The following is a 27,771-nucleotide window of genomic DNA, read 5'->3' on the forward strand; positions in this document are numbered from 1 at the left end:
CTGTCTGTCTGTCTGTCTGTCTGTCTGTCTATCTATCTATCTATCTATCTATCTATCTATCTATCTATCTATCTATCTATCATCTATCTATCATCTATCTATCTATATCCATCTATTGCTATCCATATATACCTTCACATTTAATCAGGAAACTGGATATTTGGAAACATTCTAAGGAACCCCACCCCCACCCCCACCCCCCCTCAATGTTAAGTGTGCAGCTTGATGCACAGTCCATTAGTCCCAGTGATGAGTGTTGGTCTCTATGCTTACCAGTATGTTATTTTTTAATTAGAAATCTGTATATTTAAAGGGTGGAAAACGCTAGCACTTTGCTGGTATTTTCCTTCCAGGATTAATCAACTCACTCTGGTTGATTAATCTAGGAGGGCTCCTTAGTACTCTGAGCTTGGTGGTGTTTCTTGCAGATGTTTCATTTCTCCCAATGGGTAACATCCTCAGGGTGAGTAACTCATTAGTTTGGGTAATGGAATATCTGCAAGGAAACCACCAAGCTCAGAGAGCACCAAGCTCGACCCTGAGCTACAAATATTCTCCCTTATTGATTCATCTATTCCTGCCAATATCTGACAGAGAATGGCCTGGCATTATAATTCTTCCTACTAGTCAGTATTGATGATATTATCTAGTTGGGTCATGAAACGTCTGCATAAAAACAACCAAGCTCAGAGAGCACCAAGGACCCCCTCATTTCAACTTTGAGCTACAAATATTCTCTTCTATTGTTTCCTATTAGTCAACTCAACTTTATTATGCCTGGACCGTGCTGGAATCACTACTGTTAAGGTCAGTTTTCTTGCACTGGCTCCCGATCAGAGATTATAGCACCAGCACTAGCACTTAAAAGACTTATATACCGCTTCCCAGTGCTTTACAGCCCTCTCTAAGCGGTTTACAGAGTTGGTTTATTGCCCTCAACAATCCGGGTCCTCATTTTACCGACCTCAGATGGATGGAAGGAAGGCCGAGGCAACCTTGAGCCGGTCAGGATCGAACTCCTGGCAGTGGGCAGAACTAGCCCTGCAATGCTGCATTCTAACCACTGCATCACCAAGGGAGGGAGGGAGGGAGGAAGGGAAGGAAGGAAGGAAGGAAGGAAGGGAGGGAGGGAGGGAGGGAGGGAGGAAGGGAGGAAAGGAGGAAGGAAGGAAGGAAGGAAGGGAGGGAGGGAGGGAGGGACTAGCACTTAGTCCTTAGATTTATATACTGCTTCACAGTGCTTTTACAGCCCTCTCTAAGCGGTTTACAGAGTCAGCCTCTTGCCCCCAACAATCCAGGTCCTCATTTTACACACCTCGAAAGAACGGATGGCTGAGTCAATCTTGAGCCAGTGAGAATTGAACTGTTGGCAGTTGGCAGAATTAGCCTGCAATACTCCATTCTAACCACTGCACCACCAGGGAAGGAAGGAAGGAAGGAAGGAAGGAAGGAAGGAAGGAAGGAAGGAAGGAAGGCTCTTAAGATTATTCTTATTACTCTGAAGTTAAATATCCAACCTTTTGCTTGTCAGTGCTACCCAGGATGTTATTTCTGAAGGAAAAACCAAGCACTTCCCCCATTCTCAGTCCTGCAGATGCCCCAGGGCAATGGATGAAACTGCAGACCAGATAAAGACACCCAAAACAACCTGCTTGACAGGTGTGTGGTCAGCCCATCCTCTCTTCCGCCTCTCAGCCGCACCTCTTATGAGTCACTGAGAGCATTAATGGTCCAGTGTCCCAAGTGCTTTCGGATTTCTCCATCCTTTCTCAAATCCTGGCAAAAGATCTCCCAGGAGATAACAAATCCAGCAACAAATTTTCAGAAACCATGCTTCCAATTCCTGCGGTGGAGATTTTTTTGGTGGGAGATCCCATCTACGGATAACGCTCACTAGGAACATAAGTTTGGGAACATCCAGTTTTGGTGCTTTTCATTCAACTGGGCCCGTCTTCACTGAAAATAGTGAATGTTGACTGTCAGGGTTAGCAAAATTATGCTAGATAACCATTGGTCCGATTCGGGTACAAGATCCCCCCCTTCCCATTTCACAAAGCTGATGGATCAACCTGACAATGCTCATGGGACCAAAAATAGGTCAAATGCTCCAAGGAGACATGGACAAGGGATCCAATCGAAAAGATCTCCTGAGATAATAAGGTTTATTTGATTTGTATACCGCCCTACTCCCGAAGGACTCAGGGCGGTGAACAGCCAACAATAAAATACATAAATACAAAAAATTTAAAAACCAGATAAAATCAAATTAAATCATTTTGGCCCAGACAGATTAAAACACCCCAATAATTTAAAAACAGATTAAAATTTACATATTTAAATAATAAAAGCCTCTTTTAGTTGTAGAGACCTTGGAGGGAGCTTCCACGGCTTCAATTTATGATGGGATATCTCATTAAGCACAGCTAGTTTATTAACGACGTGGGTGGATTCCAGAACATCGTTGGGATCCTACCAACTTTTGATTCTTGGCTCAGCTGGAAGGAAGCTGTCGATTCAAGAAGGCAAAAAGAATCACAGGGTTGGAAAACACCTTGGAGGTCTTCTAGTCCAACCCCCTGCTCATGCAGAAGACCCTATGCCCGTGATGGCGAACCTATGGCACGCGTGCCACAGGTGGCGCACAGAGCCATATCGGTGGGCATGCGAGCGTTGCCCTAGCTCAGCTCCGGCACGCATGTGCGTGCCGGTCAGCTGATTTTTGGGCCTTCCTGGCCCACTGGAAAGCTATTTCTGGCCTACGGGGAGGTGTGGAAGGGCATTTTTGTCCTCCCCAGGCTCCTAGAAAGGCTCTGGAGGCTGGGGAGAGCGAAGAATGGGCCTCCCAGTCCCACCGGAAGTTGGCAAATGGGCCGTTTCCAGCCTCCGGAGGGCCTCCGCAGGGATTGGGAAGGCTGTTTTGGCCCTCCCCAGGCTCCAAGTAAGCCTCTGGAGCCTGGAGAGGGCGAAAAAACGGGCCTACTGGAACCACCGTGCCATCGCGTGCCAAAAGCAGGGGGAGCGCAGGGGTGTCATGCATGCATGCGTGGGGGGAGCGGGGCACACTGAATTATGGGTGTGGGCACTCGTGGGTGCGACATCCCCCCACACTCCCCCCACTTTTGGCACACGACGGCAAAAAGGTTAGCCGTTACTGCCCTATGCCATATCAGACAAATGGCTGTCCAGTCTCTTCTTAGAAACCTCCAGTGATGGAGGACCCTCAATTTCTGAAGGCAAGTAGTTCCACTGGTTAATTGTCCTCACTGTTAGGAAATTTCTCCTTAATTCTAGGTTGCTTCTCTCCTTGATATGTTTCCATCCATTGCTTCTTCTCCTGCCTTCAGGTGCTCTGGCGAATAGGTTGACTCCCCTCTTCTTGGTGGCAGTCCTTGCTTTCGACTTTATTACAAAGGCTACACTCTATACCTGTGATGGCAGACCTATGGCACACATGCCAGAGGTGGCATACAGAGCCCTCTCCGTGGGCACTGTGGGCACATGTGCCAGCTGCTCTTCTGGGTTCCATCATGCGCATGCGTGCCGACCAGCTGATCCGGTATGTATGCATGTGGCGACCAGCTGCTCTTCCGGGTTTTCGCCAGGGTGCATGCACACACCAGAACCCGGAAGAAAGCAGCTGGTCGGTGTGCATGCATGTCGGACCAGCTGACCGGCACACATGCACATGACGGAACCCGGAAGTGCAGTTGGCTGCCGCGCGCATGTGCACCAGCCAGCTGCTCTCTTCCAGATTCCAGCGCTCACACGTGCTCCAGTTTCCGAAAAGGTTAGCCGTCACTGCTCTATACCTTTGGAGACCACTTGCAGGCATAGGCCAGTGGTTTCACCCATTTGCGTCATTTGCAAACCATGATATGGAAGCCAGGAAGGTCTGGCCTCACACACTGAACTAAAATAAAGCCAGCTATCCCAATTGTGTCAGATGTTGTTTTCTTTTGCAAAAAAGAAGCAAACATCCTCGATCGTCCCAGGACTCGGGGGGGGCTGATGTTTTGTTAGTCGACAAAACTACATTCCGCTCACCGTCTTCTTCAGCTCATGGTCTTCGCGGATCTACCCAGGCTTTTTCCGAGACTGCCCATGTTTGTCAAAACTGGGATAACCAAGATGCTGGAATGTTTGGCATTTCCTGCCAAACAAGATTTGTCAGGATGTTTCCTCCAAGCAGGCTGCAACACTCACAGAGCAGCCTGAAAAATTACACACCACGAACAATTAGACCTTCCTCTCCGGCTTCATCTGGGCAGGGGTGGGGACAGTGTGGCCCTCCGAATCTGCAGAGACACCCTGGACACGGCAGCGTGTCTTCCCTAAATTTGCATTGCAAATGCCACAATGTTTTTCGGGATGCATTCAGAGCCACCAAAACACCAAAATGTAAGGAAACGCCCAGTCCTTCCAGTTGCCTGCGGATTTGAAGCAGGTTCCTCCTCTTGGATCCCTCCTTCTAAGACAGGTTCGACAGCTTCCCAGCTGAGGACAACCTAGCAGGAGGCCAGATAGGTAGTCGTTGACTTACAGCCATTCGTTTAGTGACCGTTCGAAGTTACAAAAGGGCTGTTAAGAGTGGGGTTTTTTTCCCCCCCACTTAGGATCTTTGAAGCATCTGCATTTTTTGAAGCCCCTTCCCACAAAGATCGTTTCTACCTCTGCAAATAACCTGATCCCTATTTCCTATGTGTTTCAGAAGCTCTACTATGGGAGGGGGAGGGGAGAGGGAGGGTGGGTGGGAGAGAGGGAGGGAGAAAGGGAAGGACAGAGGGAGAAAGGAAAGGAGGGAGGGAAGGAGGGAGAGAAAGAGAGAGAAGGAGGGGGAGAGAGAGGAAAGGAGGGAGAGAGGAGAGGGAGGGGGAGAGCGGGAAGAAGAGAGAAGGAAGGAGGGAGAAAGGGAAGGAGGGAGTGGGAGGTGAGTGAGAGAGGAAAGGAGGGCGAGAGGGGGGGGAGGAAGATTGAGAGGGAGGGTAGGAGGGAGGGAGAGAAAGAAAGAGGGAAGGAGGGAGAGAGGGAGAGAGAAGGGGAGGGAGGGAGAAAGGAAAGGAGAGGGGGAGGGAGAGAGGAAGGGAAGGAGAGAATGGGAGGGAGAGCGAGAGGGAGGGTGGATGGGAGGGAGGGAGAGAAAAAGAGAGGGAAGGAGAGGGAGGGAAGGAGAGAGAGAAGGAGGATGGGATTGCGAGAGAGCGCTCTGTGCAGGAATAAATTGTGCAATACACAACGAACGCCAAGCGTTCAGTTGGTACAGTCATGGAACAGAGCCACCCTTGATGGAGATCTGTGGGAAAAGAATGCCCTGGCTTAGCCAAAGCACTTAAGAATTATCTCTGATAGCTGCAATTCAAACAGGTCTTGATATCATTCACGCAGAGCCAACTCCAGCACGGTGCACCACCGTGTGTAGCCCGCCTCCTATCATATCTGCCCGACTGGTTCGATCTGGCGTGCTCCAGGATCCATCAACGGAGAAATTTCCCGGCCGTGAGAACAATTAACCAGTGGAACCTCTTGCCTCCAGAAGCCCAAAACTTTTAAAGGTTTTTTAAAGACAAGACCAGACAGCCGTTTAATTGCAACGGTGCGGAGTCTCGTGCAGGGGGTTGGACTATAACAGGGGTCAGCAACCTGCGGCTCTGGAGCCGCATGTGGCTCTTTCACCCCTCTGCTGTGGCTCCCTGTCACTCAAAATAACCGCCAATGTGCGACACCTGCCGGTACACAATTTATTGAGTTTTTCAACCCCTGGTAGGCTAACCATGGATAAATCCAAGAAAAGAAAAGTTTCAGAAGGAAACAGAACGTTGAATTCAACTACATAGCTAGTTTTGTGGCCGCTCAAGAAATAGTCAGGCACGGGAAGGGTTTTTGTGGCTCCCGGTGTTTTCTTCTCTGTGTTAAACGGGTCCAAATGGCTCTTTGAATGTTGAATGTTGCAGATCCCTGTACTAGAAGATCTTACAAGGTCCCTTCCAACTTGGTTATTTGATTAGGATCCATTGGGAGCCTGGAACCGAGCCTTCTCTGCAGCAGCAGCTGGAAGGAGGCGTCTCCCCCCATTCCCAGATCTAAACAGCCCCTACCCGACTGGTATTTTGAAAGGCTGTGACTGTTTGGCTCTGCGCCCAGATGATTTGCAAGAACAATTAAAAGTTCCTTTTCCTTGTTCCTGGGTTTGTTTTCTTGGCCCGCTCCGTTCCGCTGCGTTGTTTTTGTGGGCTTCTTTGGGTATTGTGAGTTGTTTTTAAAAGACTTTAACAGTTTGTAAACCATCCAGAGTTGCTGGGTGTCAGGTGGCAGTTAACGAAAAGAAGGAACAGTGACATAGATAGTTGCGTTCCAATATTTCAGGGGCTGCCACAAAGAAGAGGGGGAGAGTTTCCATCTATTCTCCAAAGCACCTAGATGGCAGAGGGTCTCCTGCTTGAGCAGGGGGTTGGATTAGAAAACCTCCAAGGTCCCTTCCAACTCTGCTCTTGGAAACTGACCAAGGAGAGACTCAACTGAGAACGAAGGAGAAATTTCCTGACAGTTAGAACAATGAAACGGTGGAACAGCTTGCCACCAGAAGTTGTGGGCGCTCCATCACTGGAGGCTTTTAAGAAGAGATTGGACAACAATTTGTCTGGAATCAGATAGGGCAGGAGTCAGCAACCTGCGGCTCTGGAGCCGCATGTGGCTCTTTCACCCCTCTGCTGCGGCTCCGTCACTCAAAATATGTGTTATAACCGCCAATGTGCGACACCCGCCGCACGCGATTTATTGAGCTGTTTAACCCCCGGTAGGCCAACCATGGATAAATCCAAGAAAAGAAAAGTTTCAGAAGAAAACAGAATGTTTAATTCAACTACATATGCTAGTTTTGTGGCCGCTCAAGAAATAGTCAGGCACGGGAAGGGTTTTGTGGCTCCCGGTGTTTTCTTTTCTGTGGGAAACAGGTCCAAATGGCTCTTTGAGTGTTTAAGGTTGTAGGCCCTTGGTATAGTCTCCTATTTGAGCAAGGGGTTGGACTAGATGACCTCCAAAATCCCTTCCACTCTCTTATTCTGTTAAATATAATAAATTAGGATGATGATTAAAGTTTTTGGACTAGGACTGGGAAAACCTGAGATCTAGAATATTCAGCTTTGTGGCCGATTCTGGGACAGTCATTCTTTTTTCAGTCCAGTCTACCTGGCAGGGCTGTTGTTAGGGGAATAAAATTGGGGGGGGGAGAGGGCCGTGTACGCTGTCTTGAGCTTTTGTAGGAAAGGTGGCACAGAGAGAATCAAAATGAAATTAACTTGCTAATTGCTAAACTGTCAGCATTTACTGATAAAGCCAGGGCAATGTCCGTGAATTCATTCCCCTTTTCCCGTTCAAGGTGTGCAAACATTCATCCAGATCCAAACTGCCGAAAAAAATACACAGGTGTAGTTTATGGCTATCGTTCTACACAGGTAGTCCTCGACTTACAAAAATTCACTTAGTGAGTGACCGTTCAAAATTACAACACACCGGGGGAAGAAAATGACTTAGAACTGGTTTTTACCCTTACAACCATTGCAAAGATCCCTTTTTTTTTTGCAGGGCCACTAACTTCGGTCCCTAAACGAATGGTTGCAAGTTGAAGACTTGCTAAATCTCCCCAACTGGGCTGCAAAATCTCACTGCTTTCATAAGGCAGAAAGTGTTGTGGTCCACCAGCAGCCTGCGGAGCTGGCAGCGGAGTCGGACAGCGATGAGGCTGAGGAAGAACATGGGCCAGTCCTGGAGTCTGGGGAAGGCCCCGATGAGGACTCTGCGTCGGAGGCAGAGATGGGGCCAGGGCCATCGGGGAGTGATGCGTGGACTTCAGAGCCTCCAGAGACTGACAGCAGAGAGGCAGAGGAACAGGAGGAGCCTGTTCCTATTTCACGTATGAGAAGAGCTGCCAGAAGGCAGGAGCAGATAAAGCAGAGAGGACGACTCAGGAGTAAGGCCAAGAGATGATTGGCCCCTCCCATAAGGCTTAAAAGACCAGCAACGGCTCTTGGCCTCTTTGCCGGAAAACAACCGTTGAGAGATTTGCTTCGTGTTTGGATGTATTTCTTTCTTGTCAGCGTCTTCTGTTCCTGAACTGTTGCCAAAAAAAGCCTTTGGCAGTTTGCCTAATTATCCCAAGGTCAGAGATAAACTGAACAATGGTGTTTTGAGGAGTTTGCTTTCATTTCATTTGGACTACACTGAGAATGAGTTAATTCTCAGCTGTTCTAATAAAATCTGTTTGTTTTTTGGAACTGTTTTGTATTTAATAGTAACTATGTGGGCCTGGGTCACAACAGAAATAAAGTGACTGCCAGGGAGAAGAATGTAGCTGGCTCCTGCTATTTGCTTCTCGCTTTCCTGAGAAAAATATTTTCCTAGAAATAGCCGTCCACGCTAAATGTCAAATTTAACAACACGTCACCAAAAACCCAATTGAATCATACATGAATATCTTCCCGGTCTCCGTTTATTTCTATGAGTTTCAGCATCTCCAACAGAGTGGATTTGATTTAAATCAAGCCGATTGAAATCATGATTGAAGTCACTACCGTGTTTCCCCGAAAATAAGACCCTCTTATATTTTTTTGAAATATAAATAAGTGCTTGGCCTTATTGCCATGCGCTCAAAAGCCCGATTGGGCTTATTATCAGGGGATGTCTTATTTTGGGGGAAAACAGGGTAGTAAAAAGGCTTGATTTAAATCAACTCAAAATCTTTAAATCATAATTTTTAAAGAGCAACTGTCATCTCTGTCCCACTGTTGACTCACCAACAGTCCCAATATTGCAAATTATACAGCCTCCTCATGCTACAATAACTAAGCTCCATTTCATGCTGAGTAAACTAAATTATGAATGAATCTGAAATAGAAAACTATCTGTAGATAGGTTTTTTTTTACTCCAAAAGCATTTTATGAAAATCCAATTTAAATTTAAAAAAAAATCTATTTAAATTTTAAAAATCCATTTAAAAAAAAAAATATCGATTTTTTTTTATTCACCCTGATCTCCGAAGACACTAGTGAGGTGACGGTGAGTTCCCCAAGCTCGAGAGCAAGTTGCAGAACCATTGCGTCCTTCCTCCAAAATATTTTTTGGGTTTTAGCAGCCACAGACCTAAACGGGACTTTTAATCAGGGGTGGGCTGCTGGGGTTCGCAGGGGGGTCCTTCTCTTTGATAGCCTAGAACAGGGGTGTCAAACTTGATTTCATTGAGGGCCACCTCAGGGTTGTGTTTAACCTCGGGAGGGGGGGATGCAGATGGGCATGCCTGGATTGGGCATGGCCAGCTTGACATCGCTTGTGTTGGGGCATCTGTGGTGTCCTGGGCGGGGCTGAGGGGGATTCTCCTGCAGTCCTCTGCCAGCAAAAATGGAGCCCAGCCTTCCCGAGCTCCGTTTTTGCTGGCAGAGGCACTGAGGGCCGGTCATTTGCTATTTCCAGAGCGGCCTCACAGGCTAGATCTAAGCACTCCGCAGGCTGGATCCGGCCCGCGGGCCTTGACTTTAACACCCCTGGCCTAGAATATAAACCTAGCCCCCTTTAACTAACTAACTAACTAACTAACTAACTAACTAACTAAATAAACAAACTGGTAGAGAATCGTAGCCAGAAATGCTCCTGGTTCGGACCGGATCCCCCGATCCGGTAGCGATGGCGGCAGGTGGTTCGGAGAACCGGTAGCAAAAATCCCTGTCCACTCCCATGCCCAGCTGAGCCATGCGATCATCAGAGGCGTGTTTTTTTTAATTTCTTTTAAAAGCATATTTTCTTCGCCCGAAAAAATGCTTTTAACAGTAAAAAAAAAAAAAAGCGTCTGATGATCGCGCGGCTCAGCTGGGATCGTCAGAGGCTTTTAAAAACATTTTTTCTACAACCTCTTCGGCCGAAGAGTTTAAAAAAAAGTTTTAAAAAATTGGCCACGCCCACCCAGTCACATTACAACCCCCCCCAAGCCGCACCCACAGAACTGGTAGTAACAAATTTTACATTTCACCACTGATCGTAGCCAACCTCCATGAATTCATGGCATCGCCGTTGGCCTCAAAAGCAGACGTCTGAAGTTGAGCCCAGCCAAAACTAGCAGGCTAAGAAAGAACTGAAACAGTGCTTGTTCTCAGGGCTTTCTTGAAAAGGAGGTTAAGTACGAGCAAAAAATCCATAATTGTCTCCTTCCCGACTCTAGCAAAAGGACGCCGTCGGGCTGAATCCAAAGGGGAAGGCTGGGAGACATCCATCTCGCAGGGTGGCACAAAACGACAAGTGTTTCGCTCCCTAGAAATTCCCTTTGTAAGAGACAACATTTCAAGCCATCCATGGAGGAGATCTTATACAATGCTAAGAATTGAGCTGGGAAAGAGAGGGGAGGAAGAACGAAGGCAGAAGGGGGTGGAGGGTAAGAAAAAGCTTTCCAGACTGGGTCTTTGAAGCCAGAAGGAGTCAACGCAAGAGTTGCGACTTGACAATGTCCTTCCAATGTCTTGGATGCGGAGATGCCCCAAGCCAGCCAGCACAGTAAGACAAGAAAGCTCTTCAAATACTCTTCGTCCATTTTTCTTTTCGGTATTCCTAGCTACGGTTGCTCAAGCCTCTCGATTTGATCACAATTTTGACAACGGTGAAAAAAATTGGACCATCATTTGTCAGATATAACAGATGAACAGAGTTGGGAGGGACCTTGTAGGTCATCCCCCCACCCTAGGAGGAGATCCTACACCATTTCTGACAGATGGCAGTCCGGTCTCTTCTTGAAAGCTTCCAGGGATGAAGCTCCCACAACTTCTGAAGGCACCTTCTCTTCCATGGGTTGATTGTTCTCACTGTCAGAAAATTTCTCCCGATAGGATTTTCTGCAGGGGGTTGGACTAGAAGACCTCCAAGGTCCCTTCCAACTCTGTTATTCTGTGAAATCACTCTTGGGAAATGGAAAAAGCAACCGATTGGTTCGAATAAGCATGGTCATCCCCAAACTTTGGGGATATCCACGGCATTATTCAGGGGTTCCGATTCTGGAAGTCACAACCGGCATGACCAGATGGCAAGGAGCTGATTAGGATCAGCCGCTAAGCCACAAATCAGAATCAGGGTTCACCAACAGCCGGGAGTCCAATGCAAGTGGAACAAGGGATGATCCGAGCCATAAAAATAGAGCAGGGGTCGGCAACCTTAAAGAGCCACAAAGGTCCTAACCGGAAGCCCCCCGTTCAATTCTGGAGCCGGCCGGGAGTCTGGTTTCCCCACCATAGTGTCTCCTCCTAGCGCGGCGTCCTTTTCCCTCTACCAGTCCTAACCGAAAGTCCTATCAATTGTGGAGCTGACCGGCGATAGGGAGCCACAGTAGAGGGACGAAAGAGCCACATATGGCTCCAGAGCCACGGGTTGCCAACTCCTGAAATAAGAGCGATAGGCATAAAATAAAATTCAACAAAATAACGGCGAGAGCACATTTTCCTTTCGTAAACACAAAACGAGCCAAAGGCCTCTCTCATCTCTAGTTTATGGGCTGGAAGACTGCCTGTTTCTTCTCCCAACTTCCACGGATTAAAGGGTAAGTCTGGGACACATTCTGCTTGACATTTACAAAAAAGCTGTGGCAGCTTTTACAGAAGCAAAAGAAACCCATTCTTCTTCTTCTTCTTTTTTTTTTTTGAAGCAGGGCTTCAACCACAGCTGGGACCTTTGTCCTTCTCTGCTCATCACATGTGTAGGAAGACGCACGGCGTGTTGCCGGAGGTGCAACCAGTATCGGCAAAAAACAGAGTTGGAAGAGACCTTCAAGGTCTTCTAGTCCAACCCCCACCCCCCACAACTTCTGGAGGAAAGCCATTCCACTGATTAATTGTTCTCACTGTCGGGAGATTTCTCCTTAGTTTTAGGTTGGTTCTCTCCTTGATGAGTTTCCATCCGTTGCTTCTTGTCCTGCCTTCAGGTGCTTTGGAGAATAGGTTGACTCCCTCTTCTTTGGGGCAGCCCCTGAGATATTGGAAGACTGCTATCATGTCTCCCTTAGTCCTTCTCTTCCTTAGACTAGACAAACCCAACCGTTCTTCATATGTTCTTGCCTCCAGTTCAGGAGTGGTATTCACTTACTTTCCCTACCAGTTCACAAATGTGAGTGTGTGTGCCCAGCCTTCCCCGCATGTGCTTTGCTGCCCCGTGCACCTTCCGTGCATGGGCTCGGCCTCAAAAACGTGCCTAAATAGCATGACTTGGAGCCGGGGCGGGTGGGCGAGCCCACTTGCAATTTCCGCTACCGGTTTGGGCGAACCGGTCCAGGCGAACCGGTTGAATACTACCTGGAAGAATTGGGCCAATTCTTCTGTAGAAAGCAACAAGCTAAAATCCAAGCAAGAAGAACATAAGATAGAGAAGAAGAACATAAGATACAAAGATTTAAAAAAACAAAACAAAACACTATGTTTTTTTAAAAAAGACATGGGGACAAAAAAAAAAAAGATGCACTCTTGCCATTTTTGAAGCCTCAACGTTGAGGGTTAATTTCTTCCTCCCGAGTAAAATGTTTATGTACGCACCAAGATTCTGCTCAAGCATGGCCGTGATTCATACATTGCAGGGCTGGGTTCACACAATATATACTAAATCCTAACCAAACGAAGCCCATTATGATTTAGAACAATGCACGGGCTACAGTCATAGGCTGTGACTGCATCGGGTTCGATGCGGAAGTTGTCTTAACCGTCAGCGAGCCAGAGTGGAGTTCGTATAACGCCTCAAGCTTTTAAGCAAATCGTCTTGACAGCTCAGCCTCATTTATTTTATTTTGTAAGATTTATAGGGCCACCCATCTGAAATTCATAACCCTGGGTGGTGGAGCCCAGTCCGTGTGAAGGAAACCTTGTCCGCGTGCAAAAAATGATGGGGAAGCTACGGTTTGTGGATAGCTGGCAAACCAGTTTCCAAAATTCCATGATTTTTAATTGCTTCGTAGCGATAGCACTGAGCATCCATCTCTAAAGATGGGTCGCCATCGGCTCAATTCTGCCTGAACCGTAGTCATGGGGAACACTGGAAACGGCCATTTGCTTCACGGTTTAAACCAGGAAAAATGGGGGTTGGTGGATAATTCACTACTTCTGAAAACCGAGCAGTGTTCCAATATCTCAGGGGCTGCCCCAAAGAAGAGGGAGTCAAGCTATTCTCCAAAGCAACAGAAGGCAAGACAAGAAGCAATGGGTGGAAACTAATCAAGGAGAGAAGCAACCTATAACTTAAGGAGAAATTTCCTGACAGTTAGAACAATTAACCAGTGGAACAACTTGCCTGCAGAAGTCGTGAATGCTCCAACACTGGAAATTTTTAAGAAGATGTTGGATAACCATTTGTCTGAAGTGGGTGTAGGGTTTCCTGCCTGGGCAGGGGGTTGGACTAGAAGACCTCCAAGGTCCCTTCTAACTCTGTTATTCTAGAGCATATGCACCAAAGACAAATTCCTTGTGTGTCCAATCACACTTGGCCAATAAAGAATTCTGTTCTGTTCTGTTCTGTTCTGTTCTGTTCTGTTCTGTTCTGTTCTGTTCTGTTCTGTTCTATTCTATTCTATTCTATTCTATTCTATGCCAGAAAAAAAAGACATTTTAATAAGCAAAATGCTTGTAAGCCATTTTTTTGATGTAAAGTAACGTTTAGACCGAATCGCCTAGGAGGAGTGTAGATGGGTAACACGCCTTGTGCTTTCTGACATGTACGGGAGTCAAGCTTATGCCGGCATTTCATAACTAATTCTCTTTGAAGCGCGACAGGTAAATGCCAAATTGCAAGTCAAGGTTGCAACACCTGGAATTCACAGGCGTATCATTCCACCTGCTCTTCTGCCCGTCTGCAACCCGGGCTGCGCTCCTCCCGTTCGCCCATCGTTTCGAGGTGCGCCCTGGAGCGCCATGTGCAAAGAAGAGTGGCAGATAAATCAGGCTCCCTTAATGAGAGGCCTCCCTCCCTTGAAGACGGGGCTTGTCTGGACACGGAAGGAGAGGAGGGGGAAGGGGAGTAGCAAGCAGGAGCTGGCAACCCTATCTGGGAACCATACAGTCCCAGATACGATTGGATAGTTAACCATCTTTAACTAGGCAATTATTGATCTGCCTGACCTCATTAGGACAAGGGGTCACAGGTGGCCACCAGCCACACTGCTGGACAAGGGAGGGCTTATAAGCCTTTTGCAAATCTGCTGGTCTATGATATCAGCTTTATAGTGTTTTTACAGCCCTCTCTAAGCGGTTTACAGCGTTAGCATATTGCTCCCCAACAATCTGGGTCCTCATTTGACCCACCTCGGAAGGATGGAAGGCTGTGAGCAGGTCAGGATCAAACTGCTGACAGTCATCAGAAATTAGCCGGCAATCCTGCATTCTAACCACTGCACCACCATGGCAGGGAGGGAGGGAGGGAGGGAGGGAGGGAGAAAGGAAGGAAGGAAGGAAGGAAGGAAGGAAGGAAGGAAGGAAGGAAGGAAGGAAGGAAGGAATAGCAATAGCACTTAGACTTATATATTGTTTCACAGTGCTTTACAACTCTCTCTAAGCGGTTTAGAGAGTCTGCCTATTGCCCCCCAACCATCTGGGTCCTCATTTTACCGACTTCGGAAGGATAGAAGGCTGAGTTAACTTTAAGCTGGTCAGGATCGAACTGCTGACAGTCATCAGAAATTAGCCTGCAATACTGCATTCTCACCACTGCGCCACCACGGCTCCTAATGCGACATCCGAACAGCTACAGCAATAGCAATAGCCCTTAGACTTATATACCGCTTCACTGTGCTTTTACAGCCCTCTCTAAGCGGTTTACAATGTCAGCATATTTCCCCTCCCCCCCTGCAACAATCTGGATCCTTTTTTTTATCGACCTCGGAAGGACGGAAGGTTGAGTCAACCTTGAGTCGGTGAGAATCAAACTGCTGGCAGTCGGCAGAGTTAGCCTGCAATACTGCATTCTAACCAATGTGCCAGTGGTGGGTTTCTACCAGTTCGCCCCAGTTCGGACGAATCGATAGCAGGGGCGGTGGGAGGCTCCGCCCACCCGCCTGGATGTCATCACAGAAGCTCTGTGCATGCGCAAAAGCCCTGTGCCCGAGGGAAGCGAGTGCGTGCATGAGCGCGTTCACAGTTCCAAACTGTTAGCGAAAGCAAGTTGAAACCCACTAATGCACTGCGCCACCACACAGTGACTGATAGAATAAAGATGGAATAACGATGGAATAAAGATAGGATTAAAATTTGCAAATGTGTCCTCTAGGGCGGTCTTCGAATGGGGAGGGGGGGGGAAGAGAGAATGCCCTCTTGCACACAATGAGTCAGAAAAACACCAGGAGATACTTGAATGACCAATCTTTTCCCACTAAAACCAGCGACTCATTTCTTCCACTGCCTGAGTCATCCTCGCAAATCTTCAATTGCAACATTCACAGCAAACTTGGCAGAGGAGACGTCTGGCGAGGGGGGAACCTCGACTTCTATGCTTCTGAGCAGACCTAGAAAACTTCCTGACAGTGATAACAATCACACCAGTAGAACAGCGTGCCTCCAGAGGTGGTGGGTGCTCCACCACTGGAGGTGTTTTTAAGACGAGATTGGACAATTGTTTTGTCCAAAATGGCTCCTGAGGAGGGTTTGGACGAGAACAGGGGTTCCCCATATTTTCCAGCTTGGCAGCCCGGCGCAGGGGAGATGTGCAAATGGCAAGTACACACAGCTCCGTTTGTGCGAGCAGCACCCACATAAACGGAGCTTCGTGTATGAACTGAGGGTGCTTGCACTCGCGTGCAAAGCTCCATTTGCGCGAGTGAAGCTTCATGTGTGAGCGACGGCGTCCTCCACTCATGTTAGTGAAATTTCAATGCAGGGGGAACGCTCGGCCATTTCTCCCCTGGCCCGGTTCGGAAAAGGCCGTGATCTGGTAGTGGGCTGCAGCCCAGAGTTGGGGAGCCCTGGGTGAGAAGATCTCCAAGTTTCCTTCCAACTCTGGTATTCTGGATCGTCTAACACAAGCGGAGGATGCCATCGCTCGCGCGCAAAGCGGCACTCGTGCAAATGGAGCTTTGCATGCAAGCGCAAGCACCCTCAGTTCGTCAACACACGGGTGTCAAACTCAAGGCCTTTGGGCCAGATCCGGACCGCAATGTGGTCAGATCCAACCCATGGGGCCATCCTGGAAAACATAAGGGGCTGGCCTACATCGCTTTGGCCTAGTCTACCCAATGTGAAGAGGAAACATTAGGTCAGTAGTTTGGGGAGTGGCATCAAGGTGGCCACACCCACCCAGCTGGCCACGCCCATCCAGTCCACACTGCCCACTGAGTGGCGTCAAGATGGCCACACCCACCCAGTCGGCCACGCCCACCCAGGCCCTGAGGTCCACCACAGCCCTGATGCGGCCCTCAATGAAATTGAGTTTGACACCTCTGCTCAAAATCTACCGGTATCTACCAAGACATCCTTTGTTCTACTCACAATCTGCAACTGGTTCTCGCACTTACGATCACAAATTTGACACTTGTGTGGCACACGAGACGTAAAGCGCCTTGCCAAGAACAAAGTTGCAGAGAGAGTTGTGCGTAAGAGGCAGCTTACAAAGGGACAACGCTGACAATCTGACGCCCTCCGAAGAATTTTTCTGGGTGGTCTTCCCAATGCCAGTTTGAGTTCCACGTCTCCCAAGGACCCTTCCCCACGTGACGGGCAGAATGAAAAAGGAAAAAAAAAAAGGAAGCGGGGCTTAAACAGAGGCAAGACAGAGAAACGGTCCCTGGGGGCAGACTGCTAACTGGCTATCAGGGAAGAGGGCAGAAGAGGGGGGAGAGAGAGAGAGACAGAGACCCCCTGAGAAGATACAGACACAGCATTTCTGACAATCGAATCCTTCTTCGACCCTTCGGCCTCGTTGGCATCAAGTCGGGAATTGACAGGAGCAATTAGCCCGGCCTTTCACTTCCATTTCTCTCCCCAGGGTGCAATCACAACGTGCAAATCCAACTGTTGTGCCGAAGCCAGGAAAAGCCGGCTCCCGAAGAAGACTCCCATCTGGTAGGAGGGGACCCCACCCTTCTCAAAGACTCTTCCCCATCCCCAAAAGCCAGAGAACAGAAGGATCGGGGGTTTTTTTTTGCCAGCAGGCCGGATTAAGACAGGGAAACACCCAGTTTGGCACGGCTGGATAAAATCACTCCCGATTTGGCGGCGGTGTGAAATCCGCCTGTGAGGCGGAATTCATCCAAAACGTTAGGCCCAAACAAGGTCCTACTGTGATCTTGGTGTCCCGGTAGTCCTTATCTGGACACTAGTCCAGTGGGATTCAACCGGTTCGCGCAAACTGGTAGTGATGACCTGCCAGTGCTACACCGTCCTATTTAGCCATGTTTTCTAAACCGTGTACATGCGTGCAAACTGCACGTGCAAGCAAAGCGCATGTGCCGAAGGCCACGCATGCGTGAAAGGCCCACGCACAAACGAAGCGAGCGTGCACGCATGCTCGCATTTTCGGTGCGCAGTGAACCGGTGGTAAAATTATGTAAAATCCACCTCTGCCTACAACCATTAGTTTAGTGACTGTTCAAAGTTACAACGGCACTGCGAAAAAAAACTGACCGTTTTTCGCAGTTACGACCGGTGGCGGCATTCCGTGGCCACAGATTCAAAATTCAGATGCTGGCGTTCGATCCTGACCCGCTCAAGGTTGATTGACTGATTGACTGACTTCCTTGGTCAGTAAAATGAGGATTGTTGGGGGCCAATATGCTGACACTGTAAATCACCCAGAGGAGGCTGTAAAGAACTGTGGGGTAGTTTATAAGTAGTCCTTGACTTACGACAGTTCAAAGTTACAATGACACTGAAAAAAATGACGTAACTGTTTTTTTACACTTGCGATGGGTGCAGCATCCCCATAGTCACATGAGCAAAATTCAGGTGCTGGTGTTCAATCCTGACCTGACTTAAGTCAACCTTGAGTCCAGCTCAAGGTTGTCTTCCTTCCTTCCTTCCTTCCTTCCTTCCTTCCCTTAGTCTCCTTCCTTTCTTCCTTCCTTCTATCAATCTCCTTCCTTCCTTCCTTCCTTCCTTCCGTCTCCTTCCTTCCTTCTCTTAGTTTCCTTCCTTTCTTCTATCAATCTCCTTCCTTCCTTCTCCTTCCTTCCTTCTTAGTCTCCTTCCTTCTCTGTCTCCTTCCTTCCTTCTCTTAGTCTCCTTCCTTCCTTCTGTCTCCTTCCTTCTCTTACTCTCCTTCCTTCCTTTCTTCCTTCCTTCCTTTCTTTCCTTCCTTCCTTCTATCAATCTCCTTCCTTCCTTCTCCTTCCTTCCTTCTTTTAGTCTCCTTCCTTCCTTCCGTTTCCTTCCTTCCTTCTTAGTCTCCTTCCTTCTCTTAGTCTCCTTCCTTCCTTCCTTCTCTCAGTCTCCTTCCTTCCTTCCCCTTTTGCAACCCTCCAACAAGCCAAGTCAACGGGGAAGCAGATTCATTAACAACTGTGTTCCTAATCGAACCACTGCAGCAATACCCTTAAGAAATGCGGCAAGAAAAATCGTAAAATGGGACAAAACCCACTTAACCTCACTTAGCAACATCAATTCTGGGCTCCATTTGTGGCCCGTAAGCCAAGGACCACCTGTAGAGGTGCAAGTGCTTATTGCTGATGCTTTTACTTCCTCAAGAGTTCAGAAAAGCATATTATCATATGTGGTGGACTTGTAAGAAAGTGAAGGCGTTTTGGATAAAAATCTGGTGGGTTATGCAAAATGTTTTGAAGAAAAAACTTCAGTTTTCTCCACAACTGTTTTTATTGGGTATAGTTAAGGGTTTTACATTGGGTGAAACAAAGCTGATACTGTATATGGTGACAGCAGCGAGATTATTGATAGGTCAATATTGGAAAAATGATGCTTTGCCCACTATTGAAGAATGGACTTTGAAGATGGCCAGTTTTGCAGAGATGGCGAAGATTTCAGCATATTTAAAAGACCGAACTCAAGAGATTTATGTATGGGAGTGGAAAAAGTGGATAGACTATGTGCAGAATAAATATCAAACTAGGAAATATCAGATAGCTTTTAGCTGAATGAATGTATTATGCAGGGACAGATTAACTGAGTTTTAAGAAGGTATAAATGGTATATAGGGGGTGGAGGGGTTTAAGTTTCATAAAATGTATTTTTGATTAGGATTTTATTTTGTGGAAGTCCTGGGGGGAAAAGGGGAGGATCAGGGAGGGTTTGGGGGGTTTGGGGGGGGGGGGAAACTGGGGAGAAAATGTATTTGTAAAACTTTTCAAATAAAAAAAAAAAGAGTTCAGAAAAGCACTTCCAAAATTTTCTGATTGAGTCGGTGGCCAGTGAGGAATGCTGAAAGTCGAGGCTCAGCTCCACCCAGGATCAAACCTCCTTCTTGCCAGCCCGAGAAACAAGGTGTGTTCAGGGCGTGGGAGAAGAAGGGAAAAAAAAAAAAGGAATCATGTGTTTGGGGCAATGCCTGCAAATCCTGAGGATTTTTTCCCCCCTTTTTCTTTTTTTTTTAAAAAACTTTTAAAAACTTTTCTTTTTTAAAAAAAGAAAAACTTCTACACAAAAGAGATTTTTCCCAAGCAGAACACCCCAGGGGTGGGAGGAAAAAAAATATAAACAAACAAAAAATAATCCTCAATTTAAAAGCACAACAGAAGCCAAAATCCCTGTGGTTTAATCGAGACATGGGTTAAAGGGGGGGATTCGCCCTGTTTTACGACCTTTCTTGCCATCGTTGTTACATGAATCACTGCAGCGGTGGAGTAAATCTGACTCCCCCATTGATTTGGCTTGTCGGGAGGTTGCAAAAGGGGGATCATATACACACACACCCAGGATGCTGCAACCGTCATAAATACGAGTCGGCTGCCAAGCGGGGTGAATTTTGATCACATGACCCTGGGGAAATGCTGCGACGGTGGTAATAATGGAAAAACAGTCGTACGTCATTTTTTTGCATGGACGTTGCAACTTCAGATGGTCACTAAATGAATATGTCCCATCGACAGGCCAAAATCCTCCTTTCTCTCCCCGGTTTTACAGTTAACAGCCTACAGTAGTGGCCAAAATTGTGGAAACCTTTTTGGGAAAAGTGTATTTTTGAGGTTTGATGGCTAATAACACTACTTTTTGTTGTTGTTGTTGTTTTGTTTTGGAGTTTCAAGATAATCCTATTCCACTGCTGGAATAGCCCAGACCTTCACCCAATTGGAAATCGATGGAGCCGACTAAAGAAATATGTTAGGCAGAAGCAACCCAGCAATAAAACCCAGTTAATAGAAGCCATCATTCCATCTTGGTTTCACATTAGAACAGCTGCAGAACTCAAAGACTTGGTTCACTCCATGGGAAGACGTTGTAAGGCCGTCATTCATGCTAAAGGTTACCCAACTAAGGATTAACTGACATGGGGATCATTTTTGTCTATCTCGCTTTTTCTACGGTGATAATTTTTGTATATCTCGTTTTTTCTACGTGTTTCACTTTTCTTCTTTATACTGTAACTGCTATTCTAATAGCAAACCCTTCCTAAAAGTTATTGCATTCCATTCTTGATTAAATTATCTTTCCACTGATATATAATTTTATGGTGCTACTCCAAAAAAAAAAAAAAAGTGGTGGTACTAGCTAGCTTTAGAAAGATACACTTTTCCCAAAAGGTTTCCACAATTTTGGCCACTACTGTAAATGCAGAATGCAGAACTGAAGAAGCTCCTTGGATGAGAAGCAAAACATTTTCAAGAAAGAAAAAAAAGAGAAAGAAAGAAGGAAGGAAGGAAGGAAGGAAGGAAGGAAGGAAGGAAACAAAGAAAAAAGAAAGAAAAAGAAAGAAAGAAAGAAAGAAAGGAAGGAAGGAAGGAAGGAAGGAAGGAAGAAAGAGGAAGGAAGGAAGGAAGGAAGGAAGGAAGGAAGGAAGGAAGAAAGAGGAAGGAAGGAAGGAAGGAAGGAAGGAAGGAAGGAAGGAAGGAAGGAAGGAAAACCCAAGGAAGTCCAGTTGCTTTTTGGGAAAAGCATCTTTTGGACAAGCACAACCTGGATAATTGAGAATTTTTATAGACATTTAGCCTAAATGCACCCTTCCAACATTCAAAAGCCTTCACCCACTCAACGCATCTTCGGATCCCTGCAGACAGAGAGCCCCTGCTACGAACAGGCAGAAACCCAACCGATTAAGCTTTCTCCTTCTCTTCACCTTGGATATATATGGTGGGAGAACCAAAAAACTTTTCCATTTCAACATTAGCTAAAACAAACAAACAAACACACCAGCCGCAGAAAGGCCCAGCTCATCTCCACATCCAGAAAAAGTTGGAAGAGGCACACAAAATCAGTACGGGTAGCCCTGGACTCACAACAGTTTCATTTGGTGACTGCTCAAAGTTACGACGGCGCTGAAAAAAAAGGAACTTAGGACCGTGTTTCACACTTACGACCGTTGCAGTATTTCCCCTGTGGTCACGTAATCAAAAAAATCCAGACTGGCTCATATTTATGATGGTTGCAATGTGCTGGGGTCACGGGGTTTCCCCCTTTTGCAACCTTCTGGGAAACCAAGGCAAGGGGGGAAGCCAGATTCATTTAGCAACGGTGTTGACTAATTTTAAAAACGGCAGTGATTCACTTAATAACGGTGGCATGGATGATTGTAAAATGGGGCAAGACTCACTTTTGACAGCTGTCTTGCTCAGCAACGAGAATTTTGGGCTCAACTGATGATTCTTGATGAACGTATCTTTTCTTTTATGTACACTGAGAGCTTATTATTATTTTATTTATTATTTTATTTTTCATATTTGTATACCGCCCTACTCCCGAAGGACTCAGGGCGGTGAACAGCCATAATAAATACAAATACATGTATTTATGCAGCAAAGACAAATTCCTTGTGTGTCCAATCACACTTGGCCAATAAAGAATTTCTATTCCATTCCATTCCATTCCACCTATCCTATTCTATTCTATTCTATTCTATTCTATTCTATTCTATTCTATTCTATTCTATTCTATTCCATTCCATTCCACCTATCCTATTCTATTCTATTCTATTCTATTCTATTCTATTCTATTCTATTCTATTCTATTCTATTCTATTCTATTCCATTCCATTCCACATATTCTATTCTATTCTATTCTATTCTATTCTATTCTATTCTATTCTATTCTATTCTATTCCATTCCATTCCACATGTTCTATTCTATTCTATTCTATTCTATTCTATTCTATTCTATTCTATTCTATTCTATTCTATTCTATTCCATTCCATTCCATTCCACATGTTCTATTCTATTCTATTCTATTCTATTCTATTCTATTCTATTCTATTCTATTCTATTCTATTCTATTCTATTCCATTCCATTCCATTCCATTCCATTCTATTCTATTCTATTCTGTGTTCGTACCTGCAGCAATTCCCTAGTTTTGCTTTTTAGAACTGCATCAAGTCATTGATCGGCACATTTCCTTTTCCATTCCAAGAAAAAGCCTTCTTCCCCTTACAAGCTCCACAAATAAACTTTTTTTTAAAAAAACTTAAAAATAAAAAGAAGTGAAATTCGGAGGGAAGTGATTAAGGCCAACAGATCCGGGTTCACTTCTCCTCCCCACCTCCCCACCCCACATCTTGCCACTCCCCAGCTTCTTCCAGCTCTCAGCCTAACTAATCTAAAAAAAAAAAAGGGGGGGGGGGGGTGGAATGACGGGATAATAAAAATGGGAAGCCAGAAAAATCTCTTCAGCAATGTTCAAGTTTGCTTATTCCAATATTTCTTTCTTTCTTTCTTTCTTTCTTTCTTTCTTTCTCTTTCTTTCTTTCTTTCTTTCTTTCTTTCTTTTCTTTTGTCTTGAGGGGTCCTGGGTGCTCTCTGAGCTCCATTGTTTTCTTGCCAACGTTTCATTACCCAACTAGGTAACATTATCAGTGCTTAAAAGGGAGTGGGGTGTGTGGAGAGGAGGAAGGACTGTGGGGTTTTGAAGGCTCTCTGAGCTTTCTTGCAGGAAAAAACGGTACAATGGGGCCCAAACTCACTTCAAACCAATTTCTCACTTAGCCACATACATTTTGGAGCTCCATTATGGTCGTAAGTCGAGGACTACCTGTGGCGGATAGATGTTCATGCCCATGTGTCCGTGGGTGGCTGATTTGTCAGAAATGCCAGGCTTCTAGAAATTCCCTGGCATTTTTATTTTTATTTTTTTTTGTCCCTGACTTTCTCCCTTCATCAAACAGCCGCTTCTGTTTACAGAAGCGAGGCAACAGTTGCGAATGTTGACCAGGAGGGGAAAAAAAAATCACAACAACAAAGTCCTGCCAGAGGAAAAACCTTCCACCTTTTTGCATCTACGTGGTGTAAAGTCATTTTCTCACAACTTCCCCCTTCCCGGATTTCCAGAGGCCATTTTCAAAGTGGAAGACCTCCCTTCCCTGAAGCGAAACTGAAAAAGAAGTGAAGCGAATTCGAGCCAAAGAGAGAGGGGGGGAGGGAGGGAGAGAGATTGTGTGTGTTTGTGTGTGTGTGTGTGAGAGAGAGAGAGAGAGAGATTGTGTATATGTGTGTGTGTGAGAGAGAGTGTGAGTGAGAGAGGGAGGGAAGGAGGGAGAGAGATTGCGTGTGAGAGAGAGAGAGTTTGAGAGACAGATTTGTGTGTGTGTGTGAGAGAGAGTGTGAGAGATTGTGTGTGTGAGAGAGAGATTGTGTGTATGTGTGTGTGTGAGAAAGAGATTGTGTGTGTGTCTGTGAGTGTGTGTGTGAGAGAGAGAGGGAGGGGAGAGAATGTGTGAATGTGTGTGAGAGAGAGAGATTGTGTGTATGTGTGTGTGAGAGAGAGAGATTGTGTGTGTGAGAGAGATTGTGTGTGTATGTCTGTGTGTGTCAGAGAGAGGCAGGGAGGGAGGGAATGTGTGTATTATGTGTGTGTGTGTGAGAGAGAGAGAGATTGTGTGAGAGAGATTGTGTGTGTGTGTGTGTGTGTATGAGAGAGAGAGAGAGAGAGAGAGAGAGAGAGAGAGAGAGAGAGAGACCTTTTTCGTCTCTAACCATACGCCCTTACTCCCAGTTTACTCCGAATCTTGTTTCTGCCTTCTCCTTCCAACTTATTCCAGGCTTCTTCTCCCCCTCCCAAAAAAAAACTAACTACCCCAGATCCTTGCCCTTCCCTCCCAGGCCTAGAAGAGAAGAGGGCGAGGTGAAAAAAGAAAGGAGTGGCAACGTGGAAAAAGAAAAAAAGAAAGAAGGAGGAGGAGGAGAAGGAGAAGGAGAAGAAGAAGAAGAAGAAGAAGAAGAAGAAGAAGAAGAAGAAGAAGAAGAAGAAGAGGGAGGAGGAGGACGGAAGAGAGAGGGGGAAAAAAAAGAATTTTGGAAACAAAAACAACCACCAAAAAAAAAAAAGAAAGAAAGAAAAGAAAGAAATTACACGTTTGAAGTTCCCCTAGTATGCAAAACCTTGGGGGGGGGGAATCCACGCAGGGGCTAGGAAAGACCTCCGAGACATTTCTCTCTCTCCCCCCCCCCACTTTAGAAGAAGGAGAAGAAAGAAAGAAAGAAAGAAAGAAAGAAAGAAAAGAAAGAAAGAAAGAAAGAAAGAAAGAAAGAGGGAGGGAGGGAGGAAAGAAAGAAAGATAGAAGAGGGAGAGAGGGGGAGAGAGAGAGAGAGAGAGAGAGAGAGAGAGAGAAAGAAAGAAAGAAAGAAAGAAAGAAAGAAAGAAAGAAAGAGGGAGGGAGGGAGGGAGGGAGGGAGGAAAGAAAGAAAGAAAGAAAGAAAGAAAGAAAGAAAGAAAGAAAGAAAGAAAGAAAGACGGAGGGAGGGAGGGAGAGAGAGAGAGAGAGAGAGAGAGAGAGAAAGAAAGAAAGAAAGAAAAGCAGGGAAGCAAAACCGGCCACCCCCCACCCCAGGAAGTGGGGAGGGGGGCTTGCTTGTCAGGCTGGAGACGAATTTGCAAAACGACGCCAAAACCCCCTAAAAATCCTCCCCAATTCTGCTGAACCTCTTCCCTCCCCCGGAAAGGACCCCTCTCCGCCCCCCACCCCCCTATTCTCCCCCAAGGAAGCAGCACCCCCCCTCCCCACTCAATAAATATCCTCGGTGCAGCCGAAAGGGGGGGTGCCCGGGGCGCCCACCCACCCCTTCCCCACCGCCTCTACCTGGCCTTATTTTACCTGCGATGGTCTGGCGCCTGTTCTCGTCCAGGTGAGCCGAAATCACGTCGCCCATGGCGGCCCAGCGGACGGAAGAGGAGAAGGAGAAAGAGGAGGAGGAGGAGGTGGAAGGGAGGACGAGGCTGTTTGGCTAAAGGAGGAGAGGAGAAGGGCCCCGCCGGGCGATGCACTCCATGGGGGCGGCCGGGACTGAGCCAGAGGGAGGGGAAAAGAGCCAGCGAGGCGGGTTCGTGCTGGCGCCCGCAGCTGGCTTGCTTGCTCACTCGCTCGCTTGGCTTCTTCCTCCTCCTCTCCTCCTCCTCCTCCGACACGCCTTTCTTTACAGGGATTCCGTCCCTGTTTTTATTTTATTTTTTATTTTATTTTTTTTGCGCGGGGAGGGGAGGACGGTAGTTTCCCTGCCCCCTTCCCCTGCTTTCAGTGGAAGTTGGGAGAGGGAGAGAGGGGTTGAACGCCAGGGGTGCAAAATCCCAGCAGGTTCTGCCGAACCGGTAGCGGAAATTTTGAGCAGTTCCGAGAACCCGGCAAATACCACCTCTGGCTGGCCCCTGGAGTGGGGAGGGAATGGGGATTTTGGCAGTATCCTTCCCCCTGGAGTGGGGAGGGAATGGGGATTTGGCAGTATCCTTCCCCTGGAGTGGAGAGGGAATGGGGATTTGGCAGTATCCTTCCCCCTGGAGTGGGGAGGGAATGGGGATTTGGCAGTATCTTTCCCCTGGAGTGGGGTGGGAATGGAGATTTTGCAGTATCTTTCCCCTGGAGTGGAGAGGGAATGGGGATTTGGCAGTATCCTTCCCCTGGAGTGGAGAGGGAATGGGGATTTTGCAGTATCCTTCCCCTGGAGTGGGGAGGGAATGGGGATTTGGCAGTATCCTTCCCCCTGGAGTGGGGAGGGAATGGGGATTTTGCAGTATCCTTCTGGAGTGGAGAGGGAATGGGGATTTTTGCAGTATCCTTCTCCTGGAGTGGAGAGGGAATAGAGATTTTGCAGTGTCCTTCCCCTGGAGTGGGGTGGGAATGGAGATTTTGCAGTGTCTTTCCCCTGGAATGGGGATTTGGCAGTATTCTTCCCCTGCCACGCCCACCAAGCCACACCCACAAAACCAGTAGTAAAAAAATTAGGATTTCACCACTGGTTCACACACACACACACACACACAGCCACTTTTCTGGGTACCAAGAAAGGAGACGATTTTGCGGGATTGAAATGGGGGGGTGTCCCTTGGTGCTCTCTGAGCAGGGTGGTTTTCGATTCACTTAACAACAGTGGCAAGTAAGGTCGTAAAATGGGGCCAAACTCACTTAACAACGTAAAATCTGGGCTCAGTTGTGGTCGTAAGTCGAGGCGTACCTGCATTAACTAATTCTACAATCCCCAAAGAAGTAGGAAGTTGGGGTTTTTTTTTTTCCTTTTTCCCCTCTGCCCTGCACTTTTCTCTCTTCCCTTTTTTTCCTCTTTGTTTTTACCTTTTTAATTTTTGTTTATAGTTTTGTACTTGATGCTTGGATGAAACTAATAAAAATATTGAACTTGAAGAGTGAGCAAGAAAATCAAAGGACTGTACCGGAATTCTGAAATCCTCGGCGCTCTATGACCAGCGAGAACCGAATCAATCTGGATTTTATGCAAAAGAGTTCCTGCAATCTGCATGTTAAGGCAGGACATTAAATTAGACTGCAAACAATGTTGGTTCCTAACAGTAGGAAGTGACCTTGACTTCTTGCAGGTTTGGGGTTAATTGCTTGCTTCAAGGATTTATAAATAGTGCTTGCCGCCTGTAAATAACAAGCCCAGCTATTGTTTTCTCCCAAGAAGCGCTTTGCAAGAAACCTAGATAGCTGGGAGCTACTAACTATCTAACCACTGCACCTGCTGACTTGTGAGCCCGAGGAGTTAAAGCAGCAGAGTTCAGAATTCCCTTGGCATGAAAAAGGAACAGCTGGGTGCTCCTTCTCTGCTTTTATTTACTTATTTTTATTTGGGATGTTTGTTCAGAAACCCATAAAACAAAAGCCTGCGCATCAGGGGTGAAATGCTCCCGGTTCGGACTGGATCGCCCGATCCGGTAGCGATGGCGGTGGATGGTTCGGAGAACCGGTAGCAAAAATCCCTGCAGGCTCCCCTCTCCACATTCCCAGCTGAGCCGCGCGATCATCAGAGGCTTTTTTTTTTTAACTTTTAAAAGCATTTTTTCTACAACTTCTCCGGCCGAAAAAATGTTTTTAAAAATTTAAAAAAAAAGTGTCTGATGATCGCGAGCCTCAGCCGGGATCGTCAGAGGCTTTTAAAAGCATTTTTTCTACAACCTCTTCGGCCGAAGAGGTTGTAGGAAAAAAAAAATGCTTTTAAAAGCCTCTGACGATCCCAGCTGAGTTGCCTGATCGTCCAAGGCTTTTAAAAGCATTTTTTTCCAACCTCTTCGGCTGAAGAGGTTGTAGAAAAAATGCTTTTAAAAATAAATAAATAAATAAAAATGGCCACGCCCACCCAGTCACATTACCCCCCCCACACACACACACACACCAAGCCATGCCCACAGAACTGGTAGTAACAAATTTTACATTTCACCACTGCTGCGCATCCCAAAGAGGCATTT

At 46.7% G+C, this 27,771-nt stretch overlaps 1 protein-coding gene across 1 annotated transcript in view; it reads right to left on the minus strand.

Annotated features, from left to right (window-relative positions):
* Positions 1-25,359, minus strand: part of NIBAN2 (niban apoptosis regulator 2) — an 80,888-nt gene extending 55,529 nt beyond the window's left edge. The window contains exon 1 of the mRNA XM_070955612.1: positions 25,175-25,359. Within this exon, the coding sequence (XP_070811713.1) occupies positions 25,175-25,229 (55 nt within the window). The 5' untranslated portion in view covers positions 25,230-25,359. The remainder of the gene's footprint in view (positions 1-25,174) is intronic.
* Positions 25,360-27,771: the final 2,412 nt, after the last annotated feature.

This window comes from Pituophis catenifer, unplaced genomic scaffold (assembly GCF_029215685.1).
Source record: "Pituophis catenifer annectens isolate HBS135680 unplaced genomic scaffold, rPitCat1.0.hap2 SCAF_17, whole genome shotgun sequence".
In the NCBI taxonomy this organism is placed as follows: Eukaryota; Metazoa; Chordata; class Lepidosauria; order Squamata; family Colubridae; genus Pituophis; species Pituophis catenifer.